The sequence below is a fragment of the Anthonomus grandis genome, chromosome 4 (assembly GCF_022605725.1).
Source record: "Anthonomus grandis grandis chromosome 4, icAntGran1.3, whole genome shotgun sequence".
Classification (NCBI taxonomy): Eukaryota; Metazoa; Arthropoda; class Insecta; order Coleoptera; family Curculionidae; genus Anthonomus; species Anthonomus grandis.
In genome coordinates, this window is record NC_065549.1 from 4,240,239 (window position 1) to 4,255,340 (window position 15,102).

The 15,102-nt window shown below is 31.9% G+C and overlaps 1 protein-coding gene across 1 annotated transcript in view; it reads left to right on the forward strand.

Annotated features, from left to right (window-relative positions):
- The window catches only part of LOC126734831 (spatacsin), a 55,876-nt gene extending 48,734 nt beyond the window's left edge, over window positions 1-7,142 (forward strand). Inside the window, exons 7-13 of the mRNA XM_050438591.1 lie at window positions 354-634; window positions 959-1,150; window positions 1,213-1,402; window positions 1,453-1,808; window positions 2,002-2,201; window positions 6,435-6,787; window positions 6,862-7,142. Coding sequence (XP_050294548.1) covers window positions 354-634; window positions 959-1,150; window positions 1,213-1,402; window positions 1,453-1,808; window positions 2,002-2,201; window positions 6,435-6,787; window positions 6,862-6,893 — 1,604 coding nt within the window. The 3' untranslated portion in view covers window positions 6,894-7,142. The remainder of the gene's footprint in view (window positions 1-353; window positions 635-958; window positions 1,151-1,212; window positions 1,403-1,452; window positions 1,809-2,001; window positions 2,202-6,434; window positions 6,788-6,861) is intronic.
- Window positions 7,143-15,102: the final 7,960 nt, after the last annotated feature.

Below are 15,102 nucleotides of genomic sequence, written 5' to 3' on the forward strand. Positions count from 1 at the left end.
TAAAAAATAATCATTGTAATCCTAAATTTATCTTAAAAGTAGGCAGCCCTTGTACGGCTAATAAAAACTATATTTTTTTTTGCTGGAATAATATCAGAAATTATTTTTAATTCCGAAAAGATATTTCCAATGTCTGGAACATGTCCTTCCTTCAAATCCTGAAAAGAAATCAAAACGAGTTTTTTCAAAATTTTAAAAAGTACCAGAATATACTTAAATCATAAAATAAATAAAAATAAAGAATTTGAAATGTATTAAAAATTACTTCTTAATCTTACTTAAGATGCGATATCTACTACAATTCATATCACATTACTAGTTAGGATGCTAATTAACCTCTTACTCCATTCTAGAAACCTATCTCGATCTGATAGAAGAAGAACCCGATAACACCATCCAGGCCACCCTAAACCTCATTCATCTCCTCATCGAGAAACTGCATCACGGATCCGTATTGGCTTATTCGGTTTTCATGAAGTACCGTATAAGCGCCAACATCGAAGTACCCTACGGAATCGTAGCTTCAAACAGCGATCCGTTAAAAATGCTAAAATTCGCCCTACAGGACAACTGCATGAACAAACTGGAGGTGGTCCATGACTTTTTTGAGATATTCGCCTGGTCCAAGAAAGAGGTTAGTATTAAGAGAGGACATTATAAATATCCAAAGGAACATATCCAAAGGAAGTTAAATAAGTGTGGTAACTAGGTTTCAAGATGGTTAAAAGAACTTCCTTATTTCTTCCAGGCAGTTGAAAAAACTTCTATTTTCATTCAGAAGCATGCCAAGGATTAGAGTGACATTTTTATTGTTCTCCAAGCCAGTGGGCATTTTCAGTTTCTCCAAGGCATTTTATAACACTGCCAATTAGTTTCAAGCACTTAAACCAATTTCTTCCCGTAATATCGAAAAATCTGTTGAAGTCCTTTAGTATTGAATTTTTTTCCCCACTTTTAGATAACAGATTTTGTTTGTGACGAATTCATAACGGCCGCATCCAGCTACTCAAAGTCGAAAATCGAAAATTTCACCATGTGGGACGTAAAACTGGCGGAGCAGTTCCATTTGATCCTCAAACACCTTAAAGACGAGTGTTCCACCTTAGCGTACAAATTTTACAATTTCGCTTGCGCCGTACACCAACAACAGGTAAAAAAAGCATATTCACTTTTAAAGCACCATTTACTATTTATCTTGTTTTTTTTTTTAAGGAAATAGCCGAGTTAAACTTCAAAATAAGCGAAATGTGTTTGGTGGTGGAGCTACTTGTAGCCGCCCACAGCTGTTTTACCGCCGATTGTAACATGGAGGGCATCTCCGTCGTTTTGCGGAAATGTCGAAAAGTCATTTTTCACCTTTTAGACGTCAGAAGTTGGAAATTGATCGTACGATTGCTTACAGGTATGCCACTTGCAAAACCCTAGAGCATGTACTAACCCTACTGGATTTAGGTATAGGCAGATACACGGAACTGAACTTCGTCTTCGACAAACTAAAGGAACATTCGCAGTTCGAGTTTTTGCTCAGCAAAGGTTCGAAAAGGGACGAGCGTCTAAAATTGGCCTGCGTCGAGTATTTGAAAAAACACTGTCCGGAAAATAAGAAATTATACGAACTGGTGGCGATCCATTTCAATTTGTATTCGGAGGTGGCGATGGTGTGGGAACGGGAGGCTCAGGGCTACTTGAAGAATTTATACGCGATCGCTGTGGCGGAAATGCAAAATCGTAGGCCAAGCATGTGGGATAACACTGGAGAGATGGTCGTTTTAACTAAGAATGACGATACCAAAATGTTTTTACATAAGGTACATATTATATTATTTATAAAATATGCCTGTTGTATAGTAGAAAGTTGAAAATGCACGTGTGTAAAGAGTCTTGATTCTCTATGTTATCTACAGTTATTGGGAACAACCGCAAGTTTCAACTACTTTCATGCTATTTTTGCTTATGATTTACGTCAAAACAAGCTTGTAAATAATATTTTAACGCTTTTAGGCGATGGACAAATATGTTTTTGCGGCAGAATTTCACACCCAAGCGGAAAAACTTACCTATGCGTTAAATGCGACCAAACAGGCGGAACTGATTGCTTTACAAAAATCACTAATTCGCCAAGTGGCTCCGAACGACACGGTTCCTTGTCTGTTTTATTTATCGCACGCCGCTGTTACTAAATTGATGAGTAACAAACTCAGGTAAATAATTTAACCAAGTGAAAAACATAAATTTAGCAACTTTTGGTGACTAAAAGCTTAATTGAATCCATTAAATTGCAACTAAAATTATGAAATTGGGGTCTGATTTTTGAAAATAATCTAAAAATACTAGCAAGTCAATAAATATGATTTTTTTTCTTTTTGTCCTTAGTATTTCTATCACAACAACTAGTTACACATAAATAAAACAAAAGCACGTCCTGAGGATAGTTTTTGCCCTCAAATCTATCCTCAGGACGTGCTTTATATTAGTGTGAAACAATTATGAATATATTCCAAGGGGCTTATGAGTTATACCCAAAAATGTCCACTAATACATAAAAATCTTGAAATTGCAATATGCTTATTAAAAATGCTGCTCTCAGCTGGACCAATTTTCCTCTAATTCATAATTCATATATACGAAATTATTTAGCAAGAAATTCTGTTTTTTGTAGTGAAACTCTTATAGCAATATTCCAATTATTTTATCAGAATATTCTAGTGAAAATTTGTCTGTGAAAAAATACCTTAACTAAAACTCTTCTAACTACCCAAATCCTTGACCCAAAATCAAATTTTTACCCTCAAATCCATCCTCAAGAACTCCTCGATACTCATGTAAAAAAATTATGAAAATATTTCAAGTGATTTCTAAATTATGCGCAATATTGTCCAATAATATATAAAAATAGGGGTGTCAAATTGGGTGTCACTTGGACCTCGCTGGACTAAATTGACTCTAATTCAGAGAGTGCTTGAGGTGCAAAAATCGTTCGCATATGAAACTATTCGATAAGAATAACTGTTTTTTGCACTGAAACTTTTATAAGAATATTCCAATTATTTCAAGAAAATATTCTCAGTAGTAGTGAAAATGTGGCTGTAAAAAAATGCCTCAACCAAAACTCAACCATTACCCAAATTTTTGACCCAGAATCATGTTTTTACCCTCAAATTGATCCTCAGGAAATTCTCAATATTTTTGTCAAAAAATTATGAAAATATTCCAAATGGTTTGTAAATAATATCCAAAAATGTTCATTAATATAATCTTGTGGATATGTGGAAAAGTCCTATGAAGAAGTCAATAAATAGTTGTAATTTTGCGGTATTTAATGCCGGCCTTACAGATTCTTTCCAGCAGTAAAACCGGCCAACGTTTTCAATGTCTTCTTTCTTATACCTTATAATAGATGCTAATTATGTAACAGTTTATAAAGCAGTTTATAAATGAAAGAATTTTAGTGACTGATATGCAATGCTCCTCATGTAAAGTCTAAATCGGCTACTGAATTAAGAAAATTATTGTGTTGTTTCTGAAAACATTGCAGCCGTGGAGTTATTTGATCTAGATATGTGGGATTTTACTAAATTTATTATGTTGTTCCAAAAGCTAGATGATTCGTTAAAAACTGGGTTCGAGGCGGGATACAGATCTAATAAAGTTTTCCCAGGATATTCAGATTTGGTGAATTTTTTAGAAAAGCAGTATAAGGCTTTGGAAACTAGTCTAGTCAACGCTTTTATAGGTGTCAACATTCAATCTTATGTTCAATCAAAAAACATATATCAGAATACTCTTCAAGGTTGAAGAATTGGGCATGCCAGTTATGGTTATTTTATACCACACCATTGTATAGTAAAAGATGATAAGGAAAATTTAAAACTTCGTTTAGTGTTTGATGGAAGAAGATATTGTTTCGATTTTATGGGCTTTTAGATTGTAAAAATATGTCATTACAACAAATGTATCGTCCAATTCTTGTCCATATGGATCATCGTGATCAGTGTTATTAAAGAAATTTATGGTGATTCTCGCCTTGTCAGTCAATACAGGAGTTTCAGATAAACATGGTTACTATGGCTTATTTCCTAAAGTCCATTTCTTATATGAAATTATTGAATTGTAAGAATATTAAAATTATTTCATAAGGAGTTTCTCAAGAATCTTAAAAACATGCCTGAATGAAAACTGCTCCACTATCCAAATCTTTTACTCAGAAATATATTTTTGCCCTCAAATCCATTCTTAGGAATTTTTCCATATTCTTGTAAAAAAATTATGAGGATATTCCAAGTAGTTTCTAAGTTATACTCAAAAATGTCCACTAACTCATAAAAATTGTAATATTGCGATGTGCATTTTTAAAAATCTCAAATTGGGTGTATCTTGCTCCTCGTTTGATAAAATTGTCTCCAATTCAGGGAGTTTTTGAGGTACGAGAAACGTTCATATATGAAATTCTTGGGTAAGAAATACTGTTTCTTGGTCTAAAACATGTTTAAGAATATTCTAATTATATCATAAAGATATTCTCAACACTATTGAAAATTTGCCTCAGCCATAACTTTACTGTTCTAACTACCCAAATCCTTGACCCAAGTTTTTACCCTCAAATCCATCCTCAGGACTCTTCTATATTCACATAAAAAAAATTATGAAAATATTCCAAGCGACTTCTAAGTTATACCTAAAAATGTCCACGAATACTTAAATATCTTGATATTCCAATATACACGTGAAAAATTTCACTTGAATATCGCTGGATAAAATTGCCTTTAATTCAGAGAGTTTTGGAGGTACGAGAAATTTTCATATATTATATTGTTCAGCAAGAAATTCTGCTTTTTTAATGAAACGCTTATAAGAATATTCCAGTTATTTCATTAGAATATTGAGATCGTATCTGGTAATTATTTAAATTATGATGTTTTGTCTTTTTTAATGAAGCTCATAAAATCAACTTTATGAGCTAAAAATTAACTATAATAGTAGTAGAAATAATGCTTAACATTCTCTAATAAATGATTGGAAAAATAATAAAATGAATGGAAAACTACCCACGAACTTCAATTTCGGTTTATTTAACATATATTTATTCTTCTATATAGTCGAATTTTTTCCGCAATAACCTGGAAAAACCCAAAAATCATGAATTCTAGAGATTTTTCTAATAAATAACTGGAAAAACATCAAAATGTTTACAAAGCACCAAGAAAAAGTCTGTCCTAAGGTTGTTTTGACTTTAACAAACCTGATTGTGCCCATTTGCGTGTAATCTAACCTTTAACTTTCAATGACATACTTGTGAGATCTTAAATTGAATGAAACTAGCCAGGAACTAATTCCTTTTCACAAAAAAAATCCGGGTACTCTTAGTTTTTTTTTTAAATCGTAAAAGAAATTCTGGCGTAAATAAAGATTCTTTAATAAATGACTGGAGAACCACCCACGAAATTCAATTTCTTTTAATAGAACCTAATTTTGTCCTTTCACCCAATCCAGGTAGTTTTCCCTTAAGCCTGTGGAAACATCCGAAAATAAATAAATTAGGAAAACAACTCATTGATTCTAGCTTTAAATAAATTCTAGTTTTTTCAATTATTAAAAAACTAAATTTCTTTAAATAGAAACTTGATATTTTTCGTTCCAGGCATCCAAAGCTTTTTCTTAAGTGCCTGGAAAAGGCACAAAAAAAGATCTCGTCAACGGTTCACCCTGAAATGAAAATATCCTAAAATAACGGTGAAATAGGGCATTTAAGACCACCCTTCAACATATAAAACTCAATACTTAACTCAAGTATAGTAAAAATTTACCTCTGAAAGAGATACTTCAACCAAAATTGTTCTACCCAAATCTTGAACCCAAAATCAACTTTTTACACTCAAATCCATCCTCAGTATACATGCAAAAAAATTATGACAATAATACATGCAAATCTTATTGTTAAACTATGCATTTCAAAAACTGCAAATATGATGTATTTTATACCTTTGTGGACAAAAGTGCCTCTAATTCAGGGAGTTTTTGAGGTACAAAAATTGTTTGCATATGAAATTGTTGGTTATGAAATGGGCTTTCTTTAACTGAAACCCTTTTAAGATTATTCGAATTATTTCATAAAAATACTTTCAAGAGTAACGAAAATTTGCTGGCGACAAAGATGCCTCAACTTAAACTATTCTAACTACCCAAGACGCAGAATCAAGTTCTTACCCTTAAATCCATCCTCAGAAACTCCCTAATATTCATGTAAACAAATTATGAAAGTGGCTTCTCAGTTGTCCACTAATAATCGAAAACATCGAATTCGATGTCACTTTTGCTGGACAAAATTGCCTCCAATTCAGAGAGTTTTTGAGGTACAAAAATCGTTCATATATGAAATTATTTGGTAAGAAATGCTATTTCAATTATTTCATAAAAACACTTTTATTTAATTACAGTTTTCACGAATCCTACATATTATCGCAAGCCTACAACCTGCAACCGGACTGGCCCCAAATACTGTACGATCAAACCATCACGAACAACAACATAAGCTACTTTGAAGAATACGCGGAATTCCTCGGGATAAATGATGAAATCGTGAAAGATATGGCGAGGAAATTTTTAGGGAATCACGCCCTTACCGAAAACGCTTTTCGCAATATGAAACGAATTATCGAACAGGTCGGATCCGTACATGTGAAATATCAGTTGGCCAGCGAGTTGGGATTCAGTCGGATGGTACAAGAAATAATCGTGTCGGGAGAGACGTCTTATTTAAAGGATACGGTGTATAAAAGCGGATATAAGGGTGAGATTAGAGATTCAGTTTATTTTAATGGTTTTTGAGTTTAAATTGATGATCAATTTTTCTCTATATTTCAGGTAGGAAACCGTCGAGAACTGTTGATAAATAAACCTGAATGTCTGATTTATTAAAGAAGGAATTGTGATTGAATATCTTTATTCTGTGATATTTACTTTTTCAGAAACAAAAATTGAACTTTCTATTGTATTTTCTTATGGTAATCGATTGTTTTCGGATTGATATTGTAAAATAGGTGTTTTTGTAATAATTTTGTTATGTTTATATGAAAATATGTATATGTTTAAGCGGTTATTGAACCAATATTTCTGTGATGAATAAAACTAATAAAAATACTTTATTTGATGTTTTTAATTTGGTGCTTAAAACATTTTACAGTTTTAATGCCTCTACCTTGTAGCCTATTTACAAAGTGTGGTGTTTGTGAGTGAAATATTCGTTTTTATTATTTAATATATAGAAATAATCTTTGAAATTCTCACTTTCTAGACATTAAAAAAAAGTCCAAGAGTCTCGTTTCATTTAAAAGTTATCGTCAGGTGTCGGCATTTGTCTAGCGCATTTGCCGTTAATTAAAACGGTATTTTTTAAAATCTCGATGCTTTTTTTTAGATTATTTCCTGTAATATGACCTGATAAGTTTCCTGATGCCTACGCCAAGTTCTCAGTGCGTCGAGATAAACTAGAGAAGCGCGAAATTTGCGTTTTTTTTTAATATACAGGATAAATCACACAGTCCCAAATTGTACTAATAAAAAATATAACCTATATAATCTAGCCAATAAAATGGTTATGAGTATACAAATCAATATTAATTAAAAGTATGTCTATCCGAAGGTTTCCGATTATGTGGGGGGGCTATTTTCCCTAAGTAATGAGATACCTGGCCTCGAAGTACTTGGTTGAGTGTCACTAAGCAATTCCCTAAACGCATTTGACAAATTTTGAGCTTCAACATCACTTACTTTAGAAGGAGATATTTGATTATGAATAGCATTACACTGCACAACAAATCGAAGGTTATTTTATGTTGACTGAAATATTTTTATTGTTGTTTACTAATTCGAGGCATCTGATTTCGAATCTGTCGTCAGTTTTACTCTAACAGCTCGAGTTGTTTAGATATAGCTACGTTCTTCTCATTTATCTTTATTTTTGGTTTTTTATCTATTATAGTCGCGTTTTAGATAAATTATTGTAATTTTCATCATGACTTCGCTAAGAAGGGTCTGCATTAACGATCCGAATTGTTTTTGTTATATTTGTGGTGAATATGTTTTTCAAAAATTTCGATTGAATATGTCAGACTTTGTGAAACGAGCGTATTTAGAGTGTTTTGGTTTTCCTTTGGAAACAGATAACAAGTGCCGGGTGCCCAATATTATGTGCAAAATTTGTGTTGAAGAATTACGTTTATGGGCCACTAAGAAGAGACTCTCTTTTAAATTCCAATCCCCAATGATTTGGCGTGAACCTTTAAATCATCACGATGACTGCTATTTTTGCGTTGTTAATATAAAAGGAATCAACAAGACGAACCGCTCCAAATGGATTTACCCCACATCAACATCAGCTGTGAGGCCTGTAAGGAGCTCAAAAGATACATCTTTACCATTACCATCTACATCTACAGAAAGTTCTGATGAATTGAATGAACTGAGTAGCATGAGCGATGACGAGTTTGTTCCAGAAAATCTCTTTGAACCAAAACCATTCGATCAAAGTGCACTTGATGATTTAATTAGAGACCTTGGACTATCCAAAACTTCCTCTGAATTATTGGCCTCCAGATTAAAAGAGAGAAATCTTTTAACTAAAGAAACTAAAGTTTCTTATTACCGCACTCGAGAAAAAGACTTATTTCCCTTTTTCGCTGAGGAGGATAATTTTGTATTTTGTACTAATATTTCTGGTTTAATGACTGCGATGGGCTTGCAGAAATATGAACCAATCGATTGGCGTTTATTTATTGACTCGTCAAAACGGAGTTTGAAGTATGTACTATTGCACAACGGAAATAAACTAGGCTCCATACCAATAGCACATTCAACTAAAGTTAAGGAAGAATACCCCACAATAGCACTGGTCATGAACAAAATCAAATATAACAATCATAAATGGGTGATTTGCGTTGATCTTAAGATGGTGAACTTCCTTTTAGGACAACAAGGAGGCTACACTAAATATCCTTGTTTTATGTGTTTATGGGATAGTAGAGCAAAATCAGAACATTGGTCAAAAAAAGAATGGCCCTCTAGGGAAGCACTACTTCCAGGTAGTCTTAATGTTATAAATGAACCTCTAGTGCCACGAGATCGTATCATATTGCCACCCCTGCACATTAAACTAGGTTTAATGAAGCAATATGTTAAGGCATTAAATAAAGATGGTGAATGTTTCAAATATATTTCAAGGAAATTTCCAAGTCTAAGTTCCGAAAAACTCAAGGCAGGTATATTTGATGGTTCACAAATTCGCAAGTTGGTAAACGATCCTAATTTCACCAGCTCAATGTTAGAAATTGAGAAGAATGCATGGGATTCCTTTGCTTGGGTTATCCAAAATTTCTTAGATAATAGGAAGGGTGATGATTACATTGCGCACGTCGAAGAGATGTTGTCACACTTCCAGCGACTTGGATGTAACATGAGCATCAAAGTGCACTTCCTACACAGCCATTTACACCATTTTCTTGAAAATCTCGGTGACATGAGTGAAGAACAGGGTGAACGATTCCACCAAGATCTTCGAACCATGGAGGAACGATTTCAGGGTCGCTGGGATGCACATATGTTGGCCGATTTTTGCTGGAGTATTCAGAGTAGCAGTTCATTCAAAACTAGTAGAAAATCATATAAAAGAAAATTCCTGAGTGTATAGTTCTTGTAATTAAAAATGTTTGTACGTTGAGTGTATTTTTAATTCCCAAAAAATACTCCCTCCTTTTAACTCAAAAACTAGAGCTGACACATATAAACTGATGACATTATTTAATATCAGCATTAAAAATAAGCCTAGAATCATAAAAATATTCCATGCAACATACATGCTGTTGGGCGGTGTTATTATTTCTAGGGATAAATGATTCGTTATAAATATAAATTTTCACTTTTATACACTTTCACTAGATATACATTTTTACCTAATATTTTGGTGAACTGACAAATTGTCCTCGTTGGTTTTACAATATTAAACAAATTTGATTTTAAAAAATAAATTTTCATGCACTACAAAAGTATTTTTAGATGGTACGCTATTAATAATACAAAAACTTATCAAATCAAACTTAGAGCGAATTTGTTTTCTTAAAAATAGTTTTGAGGGTGTTTTCCCTTAAAATTTTATTCTTTATTATTTATATTTGATTCCTTAAGAATTTCTTTTACACTGTTTTCTACAGGGCCATTAAAAGCTACATGATAAGTAAGAGAAATTGTTTGCACATTGCGTAAATTCTGGAGACACAAACTGTGTATCATTATCAGAGCACAGTACTCGTGGCAATCTATATTTTGAGAAAAGTCCTCTTAATTTATTAATGGTTTAAGCAACGTCCAGCTATTTTGAATATTTTTCCTTGATGGGTCCCAAAAAATCTATATAAATTCGGTCCCAAGGTCTATCTGAAATTTGCAAAGTTGCCATTGCTAGGATTGGACTATTATTTTTTATATACAGACAAAGATTTACATAGATTTTCAATATCTTTACTTAAATTAGGTCACCAAACATAGGATTGCGTTAGCGACTTTATTCTTACTATGCCCATATGGTGAATTACAGAGCATTTGAGGAGCAACTATCCAAAACGCATTAAATCCATTTTTTAACATTTTTCAGGTGAATATTAAAATTTCCTGTATTTTAGACAACCTATTATCCTGACAGTCCAGTTTCATCAAAATGATTTAAATCCATTAGAAACAGCTATAGTGAAATTGGGGAATTAAACAAAATGCATTAAATCCATTTTAGTATCCCTTTTGTTGTGTGGATACGAATGCAAGAAAACCCACGTTTTATACATGGACCGAAAATATGGCTGGTGGGGGGGCTGTTGAAGTATCATCTGCACTTACCTGGACCTTCTAAATATACAGAAACGTGGCCTTTTCTGTGACGGGTGTGGAAGACAAAACAAAAATGCCCATGCCATCCATGCCCTTTATTACTTTTTAAAAAAACAATCACCCGAGAGTTTAAAAGAAATAAATATTACCTTTCCAGTAAGAGGACATAGTTTCTTACCTGCCTGCTGAGTAGAGAAAGTCTTAAGAAAACAAACAACAATCAAGACTACAGAAGAATACAACAATATATAATATATAGCGAGTTTAAAGAAGTAAAATATCTTGGGGAAGACTGACGGTATATCCGACATGAAAAGGGTCGTGTTGCGAAAGAATCAAGCTTCACCCATCTCCATAACACTCTTCGAAAACTTTAGGCATGAAAGTACTTCTGAAACTCCAAAAACTCTGCTTAAAAAAGGTAAAAAGGACTCTCAGCTACAAATGGAACTACTTGAACTTGGAAGTCCTCTTAAGGAAAAAAAGAAAAAATATTTTAAACATTTATTGGGTCAAGACTTTGGTAAAAAATGGGAGCAAGAAGATGAACTGGAATTGTACAAAACAATTTTAGAAACCAGTGGAAATGAAATAGAGGATGAACAACACGACAATGCTGGAGCTACCTGTGACTGCTTAGAAGAAGATGTCGGTTTACATATTAGATTTCTTTGTAATTTTCTTAATAGAATAAGTTTTTCACTAAAATTTTAGATTTTATTAACCTTGTAAATAATATGAAATATTTGTTTTGTACAAAACGCAATAAATCCAAAAAAGAATTGAGCACAAAAAAATAAATCCACACTAACTATTGCATTCCAATTAAGCAAAACGAATTAAATCCATTAAAAAAATTAACATATTTCTATTAATGTTATACATTTTATAATGGAGCCGCAGTTTTTTTGCGATAAAACTGTTTTTAAAATCATTCTTTACAAAAACAAATTTAATTTTTTCCTTTCAAACACTTTTGCTGGTTTTTAAGGTTTTACTCAAAACAACATATTAGGGATTTAATGCCTTATGGATAGTTGCTCCTCATTTGTAAAACTGAATTTTAAAAATGTTTGGGAATTATGACACGATTTCCCTAAACCAGTACCATAGTTGCAATTGAACTTGCATCCTGTTTTCTAGAATAAGGTTCCAAAAAATTATCGATAATTTCTTTTGCTAAAAGTATACATTTTAATGCGAAATACTAATAATAATAATAATAATAATAATGACCGATGCCCTGCCTAAATCTATACTGTTTTTTTTCAGTGCATGGAGATAAACCAGACTGTGATATACCTTATAATTTTAAACCTAATTTTTAATGATTTTCTCAGCAACCTATTTTGTAATTAGTGCGAAAAAATTATAAAATAAAATGAAAAAACTATTGGCTCGTAAATGTAGAAAAAAATAATAATGTCCCCTGTTTCGTTTAAAAGTTATCGTCACGTAAAGGGAAGTGTTGTCGCTTTTCTAGCGCTTTCGCAAATAAATCGAAACGGTACGTTTTCGAATTTATGGCTTGTTTTTTTTTTAATATATCTTGTCATTTTTATTCCTTTTTGTCAATATTTCTAAAAAAAAATCACTTTTGTTTTTATATTTCACTTTAGATAATAATATTTATTAAAAAAATCAGTCAATATATACGTACCATGAATTAATTAGTTTTAAAATTGAAAAAGCTATATCATATTTATTTTCGATTCTTTTGAAAATATGTTTACTAAATTTATGTATACCAAGTATACTAAGTTTTTTAGCTTCCTGTGGTAAATAAAGGCTTTTGGTAGAGGAATTGCTGTTTGGATAAAGTTTCCTAGATTTTCTAATTAAATTTTTGCTTAATGAAAATAATACCACTTGTAGCTACTTTAGCATAACTAGTACAGTTTGATGGGTTTCCTATCTCTTTCACCAAAAATGTTTTTTTTTAGAAATTTCTTAATTGATTGCTTAGCACCCTTATTTTGAATTTATTGCAAAAAATATATTAAATAAGATAAGAAAACTATTATCTCCTAAACATAGGAAAAATGATGAAAGTCCCTTGTTTCGTCTAAAAGTTATCGCCAGTTATATAAGATATAATTTTTAATTTATGGCTTGGTTTTTTGATTAGATCTTTCCTTGTATAACCAGTGAAAAAATAATTAAGGTTTTTTGTTGCCTTTAAAATTTATCGTCAGTTAAATGGACGTCGCCATTTGCCTAGCTCATTCACCATAAATTGAAACAACAGTATTTCAAAGTCTATGGCTTAATAGATAATTTTCTACATTAATTTAACATGTATAATTTGATTAAAACACAATTTTTTAACCTGTTTTTAATAAAATTACTGTCTTTGCAGCTGTGAAAGTTACGGAAATTAATTCGGTTAAAAGTGATCTTCAATTAAGTGGACATTAGCGCTTGCCTGGCGCATTCGCCAATAATTTATAACAGTTAATTTTAAAATATGCTTTCGTAAATAACTTGATATAATCAATTCCAATTTAAATAGAACACAATGAAATTAATCAGAAATATAAGATTTTAAATAAATTTAGTGAATTATATCTGAATAATTAAAATAGTGCAATTTTGCAAGTAAAATTTGATGCTTAAGTGTAAAATGTTTTACTAAAATCTAGAAGACACAGGGAAGTTATAAGTTTCTTTTGGTCATTTAAAGTGGTATCAGGTAAATTATGACAATGGGCTACAAAGCAGTCTTTAAGTATATTAGCAGTATTTAAATTAGGAGGATTAGAATTATGTATAATATTTTTTTTATACAGTATTCGAATTCAAAATCGTTTTTCCTGAGTTTGTGATAAAATTTTAAAGTAAGCATTCCTTTCACCCATAACTGAATGCTTAGTAAAATTTTGTAAATTTTGGTAGTATGTTAATTCAAACAATTTTCCGTTTTATTTCTTTTATGAGTTTTATCCTTAATTTAATAAGTAATTTAATGTTACTGGTGATCCATGTATTATAAGGCCTATCCGGTAATTTTTTGAACTGCAATGTTGCGTATATTTATGATTTAAATTAGTATTTTTTTTAAATATTATTAGTATTAAAAATATTTATTTTAATATTAATGTTATTTGTGAGATAGAAGATTTCCTATGGTAGCTGAGAAGCTTCTTGTTCAAAGAGACGATTGTTGATAATATTATTATAGTTTATATATATCTTAGAAATTTCATTTTATATTTAAGTCGAAATTACATAACAATGATCTGAGATTGTATCTGAAATAGTTAGAAAAGCATTTTTTTGATACTAAATTCATTATTTGTAACAATTAAATTAGAAGCCTAGAAGTATTATTATATGTTCAAAACCGACCCGACTTATTCACACCTTCAAGCCTTCAAAATTTTGTTAGATGTGTAAGAAGCCCTTGAAAAATAAATGTTGAAATCTCCAGTAAGAATAACATTTTCATAGAAAGAAACTGATATAGATATACAAATAAAATGTTCTGCTGCTGATAAATTCTAAATGTGACACAAGTGAATTTGCATGTTTTTGTAGAAATTTAAATGTCCATAAACTTGTAGGTTAGGTTTTACAAAAAGTTCAATACAGCTCTCCATACCCCCTTGTCGATCAAGCGCTTTCGTCAAATTACGAAATCGTATATTGTTCTACTCAAAGAGTTCTATTATTACTAGGATATTAATGTATGCAGAACATCAGTGCTCGATGCATATTCGTGACCCATATGGAGAGATCTTCCTGCTTGTGTAGTCGGTTCCATACATTAAAAAGAATATTTCAAAATTGAAGAAGCTGAACTAGCAACAAGAGGAGTAAAATTTTGGGAACTACAGCACCTCCTACATAAAACCCTCAAGTAATGCGAAAAGTTACTAACGAAATGTACAAACCGCTACTGTTCTTCCTTCTTTCACCATCACACAAGGATGCCGCGCTTAATCAATAATAATCAATGGGACGAAATCAAAAAGCGACACCGCTCGCACACACATCAATCCAAACAAAAGGACCCCATCAACCCGATATAAAACTAACACTGCGCGTCGTCCGATGTTAAAACAAAGTTAATATTGATAATTTTCGAGTTGTTCCTCTTCTTCTTCTTCTTCTTGTTCGATTCGAGATATTCTCAAGAAAACGAAGGCCAATATTGACACGGCATTTATAGTCCGGACGTTGCGACTCCACAAATAGGCTCTCTCCGAGTCAACCTGTTAATTACTCAGA